This window comes from Sus scrofa, chromosome 2 (assembly GCF_000003025.6).
Source record: "Sus scrofa isolate TJ Tabasco breed Duroc chromosome 2, Sscrofa11.1, whole genome shotgun sequence".
NCBI lineage: Eukaryota > Metazoa > Chordata > Mammalia > Artiodactyla > Suidae > Sus > Sus scrofa.
In genome coordinates this window covers 12,643,343-12,659,791 of record NC_010444.4, presented here as the reverse complement: position 1 = coordinate 12,659,791, position 16,449 = coordinate 12,643,343, and the positions used below count along the sequence as shown (strand labels likewise).

The 16,449-nt window shown below is 36.2% G+C and overlaps 2 protein-coding genes across 2 annotated transcripts; one reads left to right on the top strand and one right to left on the bottom strand.

Annotated features, from left to right (window-relative positions):
* On the top strand, positions 5,071-6,015 carry LOC106509346 (olfactory receptor 5B3-like). Its single transcript, XM_013994291.1, has one exon. The coding sequence runs from the start codon at positions 5,071-5,073 to the stop codon at positions 6,013-6,015; it is 945 nt and encodes a 314-aa protein (XP_013849745.1).
* Positions 11,727-12,671, bottom strand: LOC100623017 (olfactory receptor 5B2-like). Its single transcript, XM_021085466.1, has one exon. The coding sequence runs from the start codon at positions 12,669-12,671 to the stop codon at positions 11,727-11,729; it is 945 nt and encodes a 314-aa protein (XP_020941125.1).

Genomic DNA, 16,449 nt, shown 5'->3' with positions numbered 1-16,449 from the left:
ATTTAAAATATAAGCAGATTAAAATAACTACAATGGGAGAGTGGGATGGACAGGGAATCCAGGGTTAATAGATGTAACCTATTGCATTTGGAGTGGATAACCAATGAGATCCTGCTGAATAACACTGGGAATTATATCTAGTCACTTGTGATGGAGCATGATGGAGGATAATGGGAAAAAAAGAATGTACATACATGTGTGTGACTGGGTCGCTTTGCTGCACATTAGAAAATTGACAGAACACTGTAAACCAACTATAATAGAAAAAATAAAAATCATTATTTTAAAAAAACTATTATTACAGGACACAAAATATAAAAATATATAATTTGTGATATCAGTAACCTAAAGAGGAGGGGAGGAATAAAAGAATACAGTTTTGCATATGATGGAAGTTCCTTTGAGTTTAAAATAACTGTTTTGACTACAAGATGTCTTCCATAAGCTCCAGGATAATCACAAAGAAAGTGGCAGTGGAAGACACAGAAAAGAAAATGGGAAAGGAATCACAGCATGTCACTACAAAAAAAATCAACAAAGCACAAAGGAAAGCATCAAGACAATAAAGGAGGGGGAGTTTCCGCTGTGGCTTAGTGGGTTATGACTTGGTGAATGGAGGGAAGTAGATGGCCAGACATCATTCAATTCACTGTGGCCTGAATAAGACAAAAAGGTGGAGGGGAGTTCCCGTCGTGGCGCAGTGGTTAACGAATCTGACTAGGAACCACGAGGTTGCAGGTTCAGTCCCTGCCCTTGCTCAGTGGGTTAACGATCCGGCGTTGCCATGAGCTGTGGTGTAGGTTGCAGACGCGGCTCGGATCCCGCGTTGCTGTGGCTCTGGCGTAGGCTGGTGGCTACAGCTCCGATTCGACCCCTAGCCTGGGAACCTCCATATGCTGTGGGAGCGGCCCAAAGAAATAGCAAAAAAAAAAAAAAAAGTGCAGGAAGGCTGAATTCATTCTCTACTCGACTGCTGGAGCTCAAGACATTGAGCATCTCCTGCCCTTGGCACAAAAATCTGAAGATTTTTGTTTAGTAAATAGAACTTTTCTCTGTTGTGATGCTGGTAGTGGTTACATGACCAAGTTGATTTGACCAAACTCTTAGAATCATACACTGAAAATTGTGGATATTAATTGTTTGTACATGATACTTTAGTTAGAAAATTAGGAAGAAACAAGTCATAGAAAACCATGTGTACATTCTCAACATTTCCAGTTAGATCCCACAATTGAATCACTTCTTCACTAAGACTGTGGAATGAGATCTATGGACGCCCTCACGGGGAAGCGCCTCAGAGAATTCTGTTTCTGTAACTCCCTTCTGATTCCCACGAGCTAGCCTCCAAAATCCCAATAGGACACAGGGTTACATCATCTTAGGGTGACCAGGCTGCGTCCTGAGCCCCCTTGGCCATCATTTTTTCACCTGAGTGTAGTAGCTGTAAACACACACGTAAGTACAAGTTGTTTTGTACTTACAACTGCTTACAACAATCCACCCTGAAGATGTGCTATGATATTGATTGACTTTAAAATGATAAACTCTCAGCAAGATGTTTTACAGAGCTTCCCTCAGTTGCTAAGTACAGGCACAATTCTGTAAAATACGTGGAAGAGGTAATTTTATTATTTATTTTTCAAATAAAGAGAAGACAAGGGTCTCCTCCAAGAACACAGTCAGAATTTATGGTGGATTCTGGACTGTTACCTGGGTTTCTAACTCCGTATTCGTGTCTTTCCTCCCTCTTTACCTGTCTTGGAGTCTTGGAATCTTTTAACCAGGACCTGACAGAGATCTCTGCCTGTATCCATGACTACGTGTCTGATTTCAGACCCACTATTCAGCACTGACTGTCTCTTCTTTTCCAACAGCAGGGTAAGCTTCTATTTCATAGCCATCTTTAGTGAGAAGTGAAATTCATGCAAGCATCTGTGGGGCAGATTTGTGCACAGAAATAGATATTTTGAACATTTTTTCTAAAACAGTGAGTTGAGGCTGGGGCTTAAATGTCAAAACTTCCTTACAAAGGGAATTGAGCAATACTTGTGGAATATCATCATGCTTCTTTCCTAAAAAAAAAAAATAGCAAAAAAGGAGAGGGGAAATGATAGGTAATGCTGTTATTAACTGTTAATTTCATCTTAGTATCTCTCTCACTGGAGGCAAAAACAAAACAACAGGAAAAAAAAAAGAAAAAAATCAGAAAGAGAATGTATACATGTATGGGTGACCTGGTCACCTTGCTGTATAGTAGAAAATTGACTAAACACTGTAAATCAGCTATAATGTAAAAAATAAAAATCATTATGAAGAATTAGAAAGATAACGCTTATTTAAACCATAGCAGTATTATAATTGAATTAGCAAAATTCTAACTCCATTGTAGTCCTTTCCCCATAATCTCACCGTTTTTATAAATAGTACATTTACAAATGCTGATGGTGAAGTGGTTAAAAGCACAAGCTTTTGATTTGCTCACAGCTGGGTTTTAATCTTGACTCCCGATTCTCCCTCATATTAACATACAATTGTATAAAATAGATAATTAACAAGAACCTACTTATAGCACAGGGAAATCCCTCAATAGTTTGTAATAACCTCTATGGAAAAAAAGAATGGATATATATATATATAAATATGTATAATGGATATATATATATATAATATGTATTATATATGTATATATAAATATGTATAAATATTTATATATATAAATATGTATAAATACATATATTTATATGTATAAATATGTATAAAGAATGGATATATATATAAATATGTATATGTATGTATATGTTTATACATATATATAAACATATATATAACTATAGTATAACTATATATATATATATAACTATATAAACATATATATATAGTTATATATAACTATATAAACATATATATATAGTTATATATAACTATATAAACATATATATAACTGAATCACTTTGCTATATACCTGAAACTAATACATGGTAAGTCAATTATATTCCAATAAAATTTTAAACAATAAATAAAAATAAAAATAAATAAATAAACAATAAATAAAAATAAAAATTAGAAGAAACTGAAAAAATAACTGTGTAATTATACAGCTTTATATAGTTTCACAAACCTTTGTTCTCTTATTGGGAAAATGATGATAATTATAATATCTACCTTATAATATTACTGAGGATTAAATGAAAAGATATGTGTCTGCATAATACATATTTATATATATAAACATATGGATAAATATACATGTGCATACATACACAAATAAAATTATATATGCATTTAGCACTTAATATTGTTTGTAAGACATACTATGCTCTATAGGCAGTTATGATTGTCAACAATTGGAAAACAATGACTGCAAGGGTTGGGCTCATAGAAGAGAAGATAGTTATGCTCACTACTAACTACCAATGCCCTAGGCTTGTAAAATGAAGATGTGAAAGCATTAGAAGAAGGATAGTAGAGAATAATCAGCAAATGATGGATGTCCTTCCAGAGGCATTAAATTCAAATAAGAAAAAATTTCACATTTCCCTGGTGCCCTAGTCGTTAAGGATTCAGCATTGTCACTGCTGTGATGCATGTTTGATCCCTGGTCCAGGAACGTCCTCATTCCATGGATGCAGCAAAAAAAAAAAAAAAAAGATTTAAAGCATTGTTCCCATACAAGAAGACATTCATATAAATTTTTTAACCTTGGAACACACCACCAAAATAGACCTGCAGACTAAAGAAAGCTAACAAACTAGGAGCTTTCAATCTTGATCTCTGTTGTTTAACTAGGAGATGATAGTAATGAAGGGAAGGATGAGGGTAAGAAAGGAGACGGTCAACTCATCCTAAAATGCAGATTGTAAGAAAGATAATAAGCAAACAAATGGCTCATATGGAAAGAGTGGAAGAGCCACTCATGCTGAAAGAGGATCAACAGGCTGAGAAACATGGGAGGGCACCAAAAATTTCAGCGGGTGGAGTGGGTGGAATAGGAAGCTGAAGAGAGAGGCTACAAGACTCAAAACTCATTTCTATCCAAATGCCTGACTTTCATCACCTACCTTTCTCAAACATAGAGGTTATCATTCCATTCTAAAAATAATATCACAACTAACACTTAGATGATGCCAAACACCTAGCATTTTATTCATTGCTTTTAATGTATTATTTCATTTAATTCTCACAATAATACCTTGAGGTTGATCTCACGACAATCTTCATGCTACATATGGAGAAAATCAGAATCAGGTACTTAGGTTAGACTGACTAATTCTTGGGCAGTAAATGGTAGGACTGATATCCACCTCTTTCCAGAGCCCAAGCTTTATGCATAATGCTGTGTTTTACCCTCAGAATTGACTCTGCTGGTTGTACATGGACCTACTGCTGCAGTTATCTCACTTGATCTACTACACATATATGTCTCAGCTACTTAATTGTGAAACCCCACACACTGAGTTTGGACCTGTGGAGACAAGGAGTAATTATAAATTTAGTTAAATTCAATTTTATTTAAATTTAGTTAAGACCAGTGGACCAAAGAACAACTCTTCCTATGTACAAAACGTGGCTTAGACAGTGATAAGTTTGTAAACTTAAACACATTACTCACGTTCTGTGCTTCATTAGTTAAATGTGGGTAACTATTCGATCCTATAGAGTTATTGAGAAAAATAAATGGATATACGTGTAAAGGGTATAAGGCAGTTCCTGACACAACAGCAACATAGAAGGGTTAGCACTTCCTAGACACAGGGAACTGAAATGACACATATTGATCAAGACATTAATTTTTCCACATTTCAACTTACAGGTTTATAAAATTCAGACCCATGAAGATCCTTCAGTTTCAACAATGTATAACTCTATAATGAATGCATTAAATTTTGTTGTCAAACCCATACATTACCTGAATTATAATGAAGTTGTAATACTGCCATAATTAAATAATGCACTCCATCCTTCATCTAGCTATCTATCTCTTTCAATTTCTCTCCATTTGATTTTTGTTTATCACTCTGTTTCTTTATTTCTCATTGCTATAGGGCATGCTTTGATTCCCAAACAACATCCATGGAGAACTATACAGAAGTGACTGAATTTATCCTGCTAGGACTCACCAATGCCCCAGAACTGCAGGTTCCACTCTTTATCATGTTTACTCTCATTTACCTCATCAATGTGGTTGGAAACCTGGGGATGATCGTTTTGATTCTCCTGGACCCTCGTCTCCATATTCCCATGTACTTTTTCCTTAGTCATCTGTCTTTGGTGGACTTTTGTTACTCTACAGCTGTCACTCCCAAGGTGATGGCTGGGTTCCTTATAGGGGATAAGGTTATCTCCTACAATGCATGTGCTGCTCAGATGTTCTTTTTTGTAGCCCTGGGCACTGTAGAAAATTTTCTTTTGGCATCAATGGCTTATGATCGCTTTGCAGCAGTGTGCAAACCCCTCCATTATACCACCACAATGATGACAGGTGTGTGTGCATGGCTGGCCATAGGCTCCTATGTTTATGGTTTTCTGAATGCCTCCATCCATGTTAGGGATACTTTCAGTCTCTCTTTCTGTAGGTCCAATCTAGTACATCACTTTTTCTGTGACATTCCAGCTGTCATGGCCCTCTCTTGCTCTGATAGACATATTAGTGAGCTGATTCTTGTTGTTGTGGCAAGCTTCAATATCTTCTTTGCTCTCCTGGTTATCTTGGTTTCCTACCTGTTCATATTTATCACCACCCTGAAGATGCACTCAATAGAGGGATACCTTAAGGCTTTGTCAACCTGTGCTTCCCACCTCACTGCTGTCTCCATCTTCTACGGAACAGTTATCTTCATGTACTTACAGGCCAGTCCCAGCCATTCCACAGACACAGACAAAATTGCATCTGTATTCTATGGCATGGTCATCCCCACGCTAAACCCCCTGGTCTATAGTTTAAGGAACAAAGAGGTCAAAAATGCATTCAAGAAGGTAGTTGAGAAGGCAAAATTGTCTATTGGCTTCACCTTTTAAAATCATAGGCTCCAAATGAGCCAGTTTCATTCCTCTCAGATCTTTCACCTACAGTAACTCACATTTTAAGGCCCATTCTGCACCTAAATTACTGATGTAGCCCCATTTCTCCTTCAAAAGTCTATTATCAGGAAAAAAGGAAATATCAGATCCAAATATATTATAATCTGAATGATGCTGTCCAAAAGAGACTGAAGTTATTTTGGTTCTCCGCTTGTAATAAATCTTATTAATTATATTTGACTTATTCATATGCTCACATTTCCACTACCATATGTCTTTGCAACACTGGATACACAAACCCATGAATAAAGCATATGTAATAAGCACAGAGGATTTTAGCATGTTTTCTTAGAAGAGAAAATTTGGTTAGAATGGGCCTTTTTTTGGCAAAACCTGTATTAATGGTTTTTCCCCTAGTTATGTTTTAGAAGATGATTGGAGATTAATGAATAAATATTTGTGGAATTAAATTGTGTTGCAGATATTTCACAGTGTTTCCTGTCACAATATCCTCCCACTTTCTGCCAAGAGCATCTAGGTTTTCTTCAAGAAATCTGCATTAGTTGGTATAAATATTAGCTGTTGTACAAGCAAAGTCCTTCTTCCTCTCATATTATTCATTTAGTTGTTCCACAGAAATTCAGTAGAACAGTCACCCATTCTTTCTGTTTAGTGGCTCTGCTATCTCCTCTGGCACAGATTTACTATCCAGCTGATGACAATGAAAGAGATTAAACAGAGGGTCGCAGGGCCAGACTTGGAAGTAGGACATAAGTCATACATTTCATTGTCAAGAATACAATCACATGACCACAACTAATTGCATGAAGGCTGAGAAATTACATGTAGTTATACATCCAAGAGGAAAAAGAAAATATTTTGGCACATGACAAAAACTATCAAGGAATACTACTCAGCCATAAAAAAGAATGACATTTGTAGCAACACGGCTGCAACTAGAGATTCTCATACTAAATGAAGTCAGAAAGAGAAAGACAAATACCATATGATATTGCTTACATATGGAATCTAAAATATGGCACAAATGAACCTACCTATAAAACAGAAACAGACTCACAGACATAGAGAAAAAACGTGTGGTTGCCAAGAGGGAGAGGGGAGCAAGTGGGATGGGCAGAGAGTTTAGGTTTTGTAGATGGAAACTATTACACTTAGAATGGATAAGCAATGAAGTCCTGCTATACAGCACAGGGAACTAAATCCAATCTCTTATTATAGAACATGATGGAATATAGTATGAGAAAAAGAATATATGTATGCATATTTATGCATATACATACATGACTGGGTCACTATGCTGTACAGAAGTTGGCGCATTACTGTAAACCAACTATACTTCAATGAAAAAAATTATCTTCGATTGTCTTGCTAATGCATATCAAATATCCATTTTACTTTTACACACACACACACACACACACACACACACCATATTATCCACCTCCCTTAGGGAGACAACTTAAATCCCAACAAATACCCGTGAAAGCTCAACATCCAGGATATTGAAGAGGTTTAATGGTCCTCTCCAGTCTATGGCCACACCACCCTGAACACACCAGATCTCATCATAATAGTCCTCTCCATTCAGTCCAAATGTGGCTCTGTGATAAGCTCATCCTACTTTCACATTCAGTGTATGATGTTAGAGTATGGTAAAAGTAATTTGAAAAAGAGAATTCCCTTCTATGAAAGAGAAGAATGGAAATGCACTGGTCAGTTTTGAAATTCTGCTGAATTAACATCATCAAGGCTTCTCAGCCTTGGTGATGGGAGATACTTCATTATGAGACTTTGATTTTTATCTCTAGGGAGAATTCCTTTTTCCATTGATTTTCTTGGTCGCTGGTCTACCTGTCGCATGTTGTTTTTTCTTACCCATTATTCCTTATGACAATTTCTAAAGAGTGTTGAAGACAAAATGAAATCTGAGAAAATATTAACAGAGTCTGGTTTCTTTTTATTTTTCCAGCAGAGGAAACCATCTCTCATTTACTTGGATGTTAGCAGAGGTTTACAGATGTGATAATAGTAAGTTTTACAGGGTGAAAAATATGGAATACTGAATTAGTGTCAAATTGGCAAGCATTTAATTAAGATGGGATTTTTCAATGCTAGGGGCAAAGGTTTTTCCCTGGAACAAGTGGGACTATATTGAGCACTGTTTTATGTAATGTTTTTATGTGAAGTTGATGGCCACAGCAAGGAGTTTAAGTGCCTGTTGGGCATATGATCTCTTAGAGGACTAATCAACTTTTGTAGATTAATTTCACACTTGAAATTTTGAGTTTCTAGAGTCGTTCTAATTTGGTCATCTGAAGATTTTTAAAATGTAAGCTCATAGCTTTCTTGCCAATAACATTTCCTCAATAATCTGAAGGTTTCCTCTGAATTGCTAATAGTAGGTCGAATGTTAGTCATCACATCCACATTTCTTTCTCAGACATAACTGCTTAGCCTTCATTTGTCTCCTTATCCCCTGGCTTTCTCCTTCAACTTAATAGAGTCTATATCTGTTATATGCTGCTCGTAAAACACCACCCAAAACAATAGCATAAAACCGTAACCATTTTTATTTCCCTACATGTTACCAAGTAAAAGATCCTGGTCCAGAAAAAGGATGTTAGAGGAAAAATCAGTGAAATCCAAATAAAGTATGGGATACAGTTAAGAACAATGTGTGAATGTTAGATTCTTTGTATTGACACATGTACTAAGGTCATATAAGATGATAACTTTAGGGTAAACTGGGGTAGGAGTATGTGGGGACTCTTACAGTATCTTTGCTCCTCTTCTATAATTCTAAAAAATTCTAAAAGCTTTTATTAAAATTAATTTTTAAATGGTTCCAGTAGAAGATGCATATTTATTCAACATAGAGTCAGAGGGAATATTTGGATTACAACACTCTGCCCACACTAGTGTCAGTATGACAATCGTGGTACATCCAAACATAATCTTACAAATACTGAGCACATGAAAACCTCTAAGTATGCAGAGGCAGAAAAGAGAATACCAATGCAAATTCCTATGGGTAGCTTTATTATAGAATTGAGTTCCCCTGAGGGTCAATAATAAACACTATTCAACTAGGATATTAAATGTATATTGTTTATTATTGATAAGGATTATTATGTTTACATTATGTATACTTGGAATCACTGGAATGAACTGGATTACCAGTGTGTATGAAGTAATTTTCCAAACAGAATCAGATATTAAGCTTTAAAATAGTTTCATACTTTATTTTTCTGACTTACTAAATAGAATCTTTTTAGTGTGCTACTTAGTCAATGAGGCATCATTCCTAAGGAATGATGACAAAACTTCCAGATAATCACGGCACCCAAAAGTGGGAATTAAAACACCAAGTGAGTACATCTGGAATCTAATATATTGAACAATGAACATATCTACAGAAAAGAAACAAGTTCATGGACATGGAGAACAGACCTGTGGTTGCCAAGGGGGAGGGGGAAGGGGAGGGAGTGGGAAGGAATGGGAGTTTAAGGTTAGTAGATGCAAACTATTACATCTGGAGTAGATAAGCAATGAGATCCTGCTGTGTAGCACAGGGAACTATATCCAATCACTTGTGATGGAACATGAAGGAGGATAATGTGAGAAAAAGAATGTGTGTATATATATATAAATAAATATACATGTGTATATATATATATTACATATATAAATGTATATGTATGCATGTATGTGTATGTATGAGTATATGTGTATATGTATATAACTGTGTCCCTTTGCTGTACAGCAGAAATCAACAGAGCATTGTAAATTGACTAATTAAAAAATTAAAAATAAAGTAAAATAAGGAGTTTCTGTCATGGCGCAGCAGAAATGAATCTGACTAGGAACCATGAGATTGCAGGCTCAATCCCTGGCCTTGCTCAGTGGGTTAAAGGATCTGGCATTGCCATGAGCTGTGGTGTAGGTTGCAGACGCAGCTCAGATCTTGCATTGCTGTGGCTCTGGCGTAGGCCCACAGCAACAACTCCGATTAGACCCCTACTTGGGAACCTCCATACGCTGTGGGTGCAGCCCTAAAAAAATAAGATGAAAGACAAAAAATTAAAATTAAAATAAAAAATTAAAATAAAGTAAAATAAAAGTGCCAAGTGAGAATGTATACAAAAACATTTCAACGAAAGAGAACATCAGTTGTGTCTCTTGAAATGTTCTCTAATTCTATGTAGATTTATTTCATGAATGAATTATAATATCCATGATTCAAATATTTAATATATTTATATAACTGAACTTATATATTGACATAACTAAAATCTTCTTTCTTTCATTTGTTCATTTAAAAAGTATATATTTAACTTTCCTATGATCAAGCAATTCATTTAGGGACTGAGGACAGAGTTAAGAACAAAGCAGAAGAAATTACTTCTCATATGGAATTTATGATCTCATTTGAAGATACATATATATATGCAAACAATGTATAGTTGATAGAGGTTTATGTGCAGCATGGAACAGGGTGAGAAGAAAATGTCAATGGAGAGCATATATTTTACTTTTTATAAAGGCGACCAAGGAATACCTTTATGGTAGGGTAATATTTAAACAGAAAAATAAAGAGAGTGAAGGAACATTCCAGGTACAGGGAACAGCAAGTGCAAAGGCCCTGAGACATGCTTGAAAATGTCAAGGAGTAGTAAGGAAATCAGTGTAAACAACGTGGAGTGAATAAGTGGGAAACTGATAGAAATTTTATAGTTCAACTAAATTATCAATGAATGAGTAGCAATAACCATTGAAAAGTATTTACAGAAATAAAAACATAAAATTGCTTTCTTTTATCTTTTTGTCTTTTTTAGGGCTACACCTGTAGCATATGGAGGTTCCCAGGCTAGGGATCTAATCAGAGCTGTAGCTGCCAGCCTATGCCACAGCCACAGCAATGCCAGATCCAAACCACATCTTCAACCTACACCATAGCTTGTGGCTGCACCATGACAGGAACTCTGAAAAAACATAAAATTACTATTCTCAGTGCATTCTTTTTACAAAACACAAATTATTGGTAGTCATATATTGATAAATCAGAAAATTCCTTTATTGTCTCACTTCTTTTATATACTCTTTTTTTTTTTTTTTGCTTTTTGAAAATTACCATGTTACATGATAACATGTTTCATGGTGAATGTGTTTATACCAAGTAACTCAGGAAAGACAGATGTATTAATTCATTTTAAAAATTATAATTATGTAGCTCTGGGAAAATTTGCCTAAAAGCCCTTACATTTTTTTAAACTATCACATTTTTCCTCAATTTAAGAATAAGAGATTTTCCATTAAAGTAATAAATAAGATTATACCACAATTATTTTAAATTCTTTTTTCCCAAAAATGAGCTATATTCCATTTACTTCTTTAAAAAATTTCCTACTCCTGTTTGCATGTGCATACATGGGACACATGAAACCACCTTCTAACCCTGGGCTTGCATATGCTCTTGCTTCACATGTATATTTGCATTGACAGGTGGTAGAAAGACGAATGATAACTGTTATCTCATTTAATTTCTACTAGACATGTGACATTGCATAATGCAGGGATAACCCCTCAGGAAGGTAAGTGCAGTGTGGGCCTTAACATGTGAGTCACTGAGCAAAGAACATCTTAAAGAGATGAAACTAACTTTTTAGTTAGTTTCATCTCTGACATTATTAAAGGGTTAACCCTAGAGACAATTTTGCTTTTTCAACTATCTTCTTGAATGCAGTTTTGACCTCCTTGTTCCTCAGGCTGTAGACCACAGGGTTCAGCATTGGAATGACCATAGTATAGAACACAGAGGCTATTTTGTCCGTGTCCATGGAATGGCTGGAGCTGGGCTGTAAGTACATGAAGATGACTGTTCCATAGAAGATGGAGACAGCAGTGAGGTGGGAAGCACAGGTGGACAAAGCCTTTTGGTGTCCCTGAGATGATTGCATCTTCAAAATGGAGATAAATATGAACAGGTAGGAAACAAAGATAACCATGAGAGCAAAAAACACATGGAAGCTACTAATATAAATAAGAACCAACTCACCGATGTGTTTATCTGAGCAAGAAAGAACCATGACTGCTGGAACATCACAGAAAAAGTGATGAACCACATTGGACCTACAGAAAGAGAGACTGAAGGTATCTCCAACATTTACAGAGGCGTTCAGAATACCACAAGCATAAGAGCCTATGGCAAGACACACACACACACTTGCCGTCATGGTGGTGGTATAGTGCAGGGGTTTGCACACTGCTGCATAGCGGTCATAGGCCATTGATGCCAAGAGGTAACTTTCCGCAGTGGCAAAGACTGTAAAAAAGAACATCTGAGCAGCACATGCATTGTAAGAGATGACTTTGTCTCCTCTAAGGAGCTCAGCCATCACTTTAGGCGTGACAGCTGAGGAGTATCCAAAGTCTACTAGAGAGAGATTACTGAGGAAAAAGTACATAGGAGTGTGAAGATGAGAGTCCAACAGAATCAACATGATCATGCCCAGATTTCCAATTAGAGTGATGAGGTAGATGAGGACAAACATTATAAAGAATGGGACCTGCAGTTCTGGGGCATCTGAAAGTCCCAGAAGGATGAAGTCAGTTACTTCTGTATCATTCTCCATGGATGTCATTTTGGGGATGACAAGATGTCCTGCAACAATGAAAAGTAAAGGAATAGAGCATTAAATGGGAAAAGGGGGTACAGGGAAACTGGAATGTGTTATACAAATTACTGTTACAGCAATAATTTGTTCTCTAGATCTAAAACACATATGTAATAAAATTAGGAAATAAATTATCTGTGGTGCTATAGTTGAAATTGAGTGGTTTCATGGATCATTCACCCAGTTTGTATATAAGAGACTGAATTATAGAAAGAGATAATGACTTGTCCAAAGTCACATATCTGGAACAACTTCATCTTATAAATCACATCTACTGATTTGAGAAACAGCTTACCTTTCTCTAATGCTCATATTTAATTATCTATCTATCTATCTATCTATCTATCTATCTATCTATCTATCTATCTACACTATCCTTATTAGCTATAGTAATTAGCCTTTATAAAGTCACAGTGAACAGTGAATTCATGGATTCTTATTTGCTTCTAGCAAAAATACACAGATAGGTTTCTACAAGCCCCCAATCTTATTTTCATCAAGCAATCAATCCAAAATCTTGTTATGTGTGTTTCTATTTAAAGAAACTTTATTTCCTTCTTTCTTTCTTTCTTTCTTTCTTTCTTTCTTTCTTTCTTTCTTTCTTTCGTCTTTCTTTTTTGCAACCAAGCAAAGTTTTTATTACAGGAAAGCAAATAGCTCCCAGGACTGCTGGAAGCAGGGAAGAAGAGCCCCTGCTCTCTATTGTCCTATAGGGATTTTTATCCCTTAAAGATGGGGGGGTACCAATGTGGGGTACAGAAAGATGTGGTTTTCTCTCATTGGCCTTGCCCAATTACCTATATCAGTCCTTGTCCAACAGGGGGTTTAGGGGTGGAAATTTCCCATAAGTCTCATGGTCCCTTTGCCCTTTTCTTCCCGTAAACTGAGTCACAGGGGTTAAGGATTAATGTCCACCTGGGTGTAGGTACAGTCCCTATAGTAAGCGAGGCCTGCGGGGATGTTACTCCCCTGAGCCCTTAAGCCACAAATGTTAATCAATAGGCATATCAAAGATTGCATCAAAGCCCATGCTCCTACACTGACTACCTGAGTTATTATTCAGCCTCAATCCTCCCTTCTAAAGTTGGAGACTCCAACTGCAGGGAAAGGGGTGATGACTGCTCTGACTCCTTCCATCGTTAGGGGAAAGCAGTTAGGTCTCCGCTCATGGGACCGTCGAGTGGGCTTTGATACATTACATTGGGTACCCCTTCCATCACCATCTGAAGGTTGATAGCTTCTAATCAGGATGTAATGAAGTGAGAAATACAATTAATTATACAAGGTCCAAATAAAAGGATCGCCATCACAATGATGACTATGGTAAGGAAATATTTTCACTAAGAGGAGGTCAACCAGTTCCAGAGGGCAGCTCCGAAAGCTGGAGCTGGATCTGACATCTTATGAATCTGCTGCTGGAGATCTAGCAGGGAATCAGACACATTCTGTGAATAATCAGGAATAAAGACACAACATTTAGGTTTTATAATGTACAGCTACCTCCTCTAGCTGCAGTGAGTATAGCTAAGGCCATTTGGTTTTGAACAGTACTTTTCTTATTTGTTGTTCCATATTTAGGTTAGAAATAGCTTCTGCAGTATCATGAAGAGCTTGTTGAGTAAATTTAGTTAAGGCTTCCACCTGCAGCCTTATGTCAACGATCCCCATTGAAGGCACAAACATCACTGCTAAGTAATCATACCAGTGGAACACTGATCTGGCCCAGCTAGTATGTAAATAGGGAAGCTTGGCTGGTGTTCAGCTCAGAGTTTTCATAATGTTGCCATGAGCAAAAGCCAATTCCAGAGTGAAGCACCCTACCCTTCCTGGGGACAGCCAAGGCCACATATTAATTCCACATATCCAATAAATTCCATTCGGGTCTAGCCAGGATACTCCAGGATTAAATCCCCAGTCCATTCCAGACCATACAGGAGTCTTTTTTAGATCGTATATGACCCAGATGATTTGTAAACAATGTTCGGTTGCTAAATATCCTAAAGGTTTTAGTTCAATAGAGGATAGGGGTCTCTCCCCACATCTGACATAATGTTTATTTGGCTCCCAGCAAATAGACGCATGCTGGGTTAAATAACCCTTTTCAGGAGTGATCCACATATATTGATCCCATATTTGATAAAATTAATTAAAATACCTATAACCTGTATGATTTTTCTGATTTCTCTGGCTGGTCATAAAATATTTGTATGCAGTTTTCTTGGTCAGCGTATAATTGAAAGTTACCTTATATCCTTGTGAGGACTATGATTTATGGCACCACCTTACTTTTAAAATCAATTTACTTGATTAAATTTATTCTAAATGAAGTCCCCACCATGCACAAAATTCTTTTCTCAGTATCCATTTCCCACACACCTTGCATCACTTTCTGTATCCATATTAGTCTGCTCCTTGTTTTTCCATCCTATCTTTCTGTTCTCTTAATAAAATGCAATTCCATTCCTCATTCCTTCTTTACTTAAAGCACACACATTCTACTTTTCTAAAGTAACCATGGACTGCCCTTTACAATTTCTAAAAGCGTGTGTTTTTTATAGAGACTATCTCAGGGTGGCACTAAACATATTGATTAATTGTCCTAAATACCTTTAGTTTCTCTGTTTAGTAACTGATGTCTCAGTGACTCATTTGACTTTTATTAAACCTAAGTACAATAAAATATTATATTTAATGTTGATAACTATAATGACATGTCTATATTAATTAGATCAACAAACTTCAATTCTAACATATTAATTTAATACTGAATATTTCCCAGTTTACATGAACCTAAAACTAATTCTGTCCAGTCAATTCCCTTCCATATTTTGAGAATTTATATATGCAAACTCTTAGTCAAGGGAATGCAGAAAAAGGCATCTTTTTAAATCTAATACAGTAAACCATGCTGCTATTTCTGGAATTTGTGAGAGGAGAATATAGGGGTTGGGCACCACTGGATGTAATGGGACCAATGTCTCATTTATTAGATGAAGGTCTTGTACTAGGCACCAATCCATGTTAGGCTTTTGCACACCCAATATAGGGGTGTTACAAGGGCTGTTGCCTTTGATTAATAGTTCCTGTTCTTCTAGGTTTCCTATAATTGGGATAAGTCCCTGTCATGCCTTGTAAAGACACCTTATTTAATATATATTGTTGATTCATTAACTTTGAACTCATGGCCAACAGTACTGTAACTCATGCCTGAATGATGCTTATGCATCACACTTATTTTCTCTTTAAGGCATATGTATATTCATGTATATATATATATGAATATACCAACACACATATTTCATCCCCTCAACAATGCTATGAGGTTAGTCATACCCTCATTGATTTTATGACATAGCTTAGGCTCAAAGGGTTGTGTAATTTGTTCAAGTTGGCACAGGTATTACCAGGGAGGATCAAGTTTTTACCCAGGGAAACTCGTTCCTAATTCCCATGATATTAATTGAAATTTGAATTAAATTGAATTGAATGAATTCAACTCACATTTTTCATTGAATCCATTAGAAGAAGCTCAATATTTGTTATTAGAAGTACTGAAATGACCAATATACCATCCCTGAATTTTGAATTTACAATGGAGTAACAGAGACATACATAAAGATGCACTGGGATAACTTCAACAGCAAATATATCCAACCAGCAAAGGCAATTTGAAGAAAAAGTAATGAATTGAGTGTAAGAGCTCAAGTTCTGAGAAGAAATGAAAACACATTCTACA

What these genes read in the sequence shown, in the direction of transcription:
- LOC100623017 (XM_021085466.1), bottom strand. Translation starts at nt 12,671, where the DNA reads ATGGAGAATGATACAGAAGTAACTGACTTCATCCTTCTGGGACTTTCA.
- LOC106509346 (XM_013994291.1), top strand. Translation starts at nt 5,071, where the DNA reads ATGGAGAACTATACAGAAGTGACTGAATTTATCCTGCTAGGACTCACC.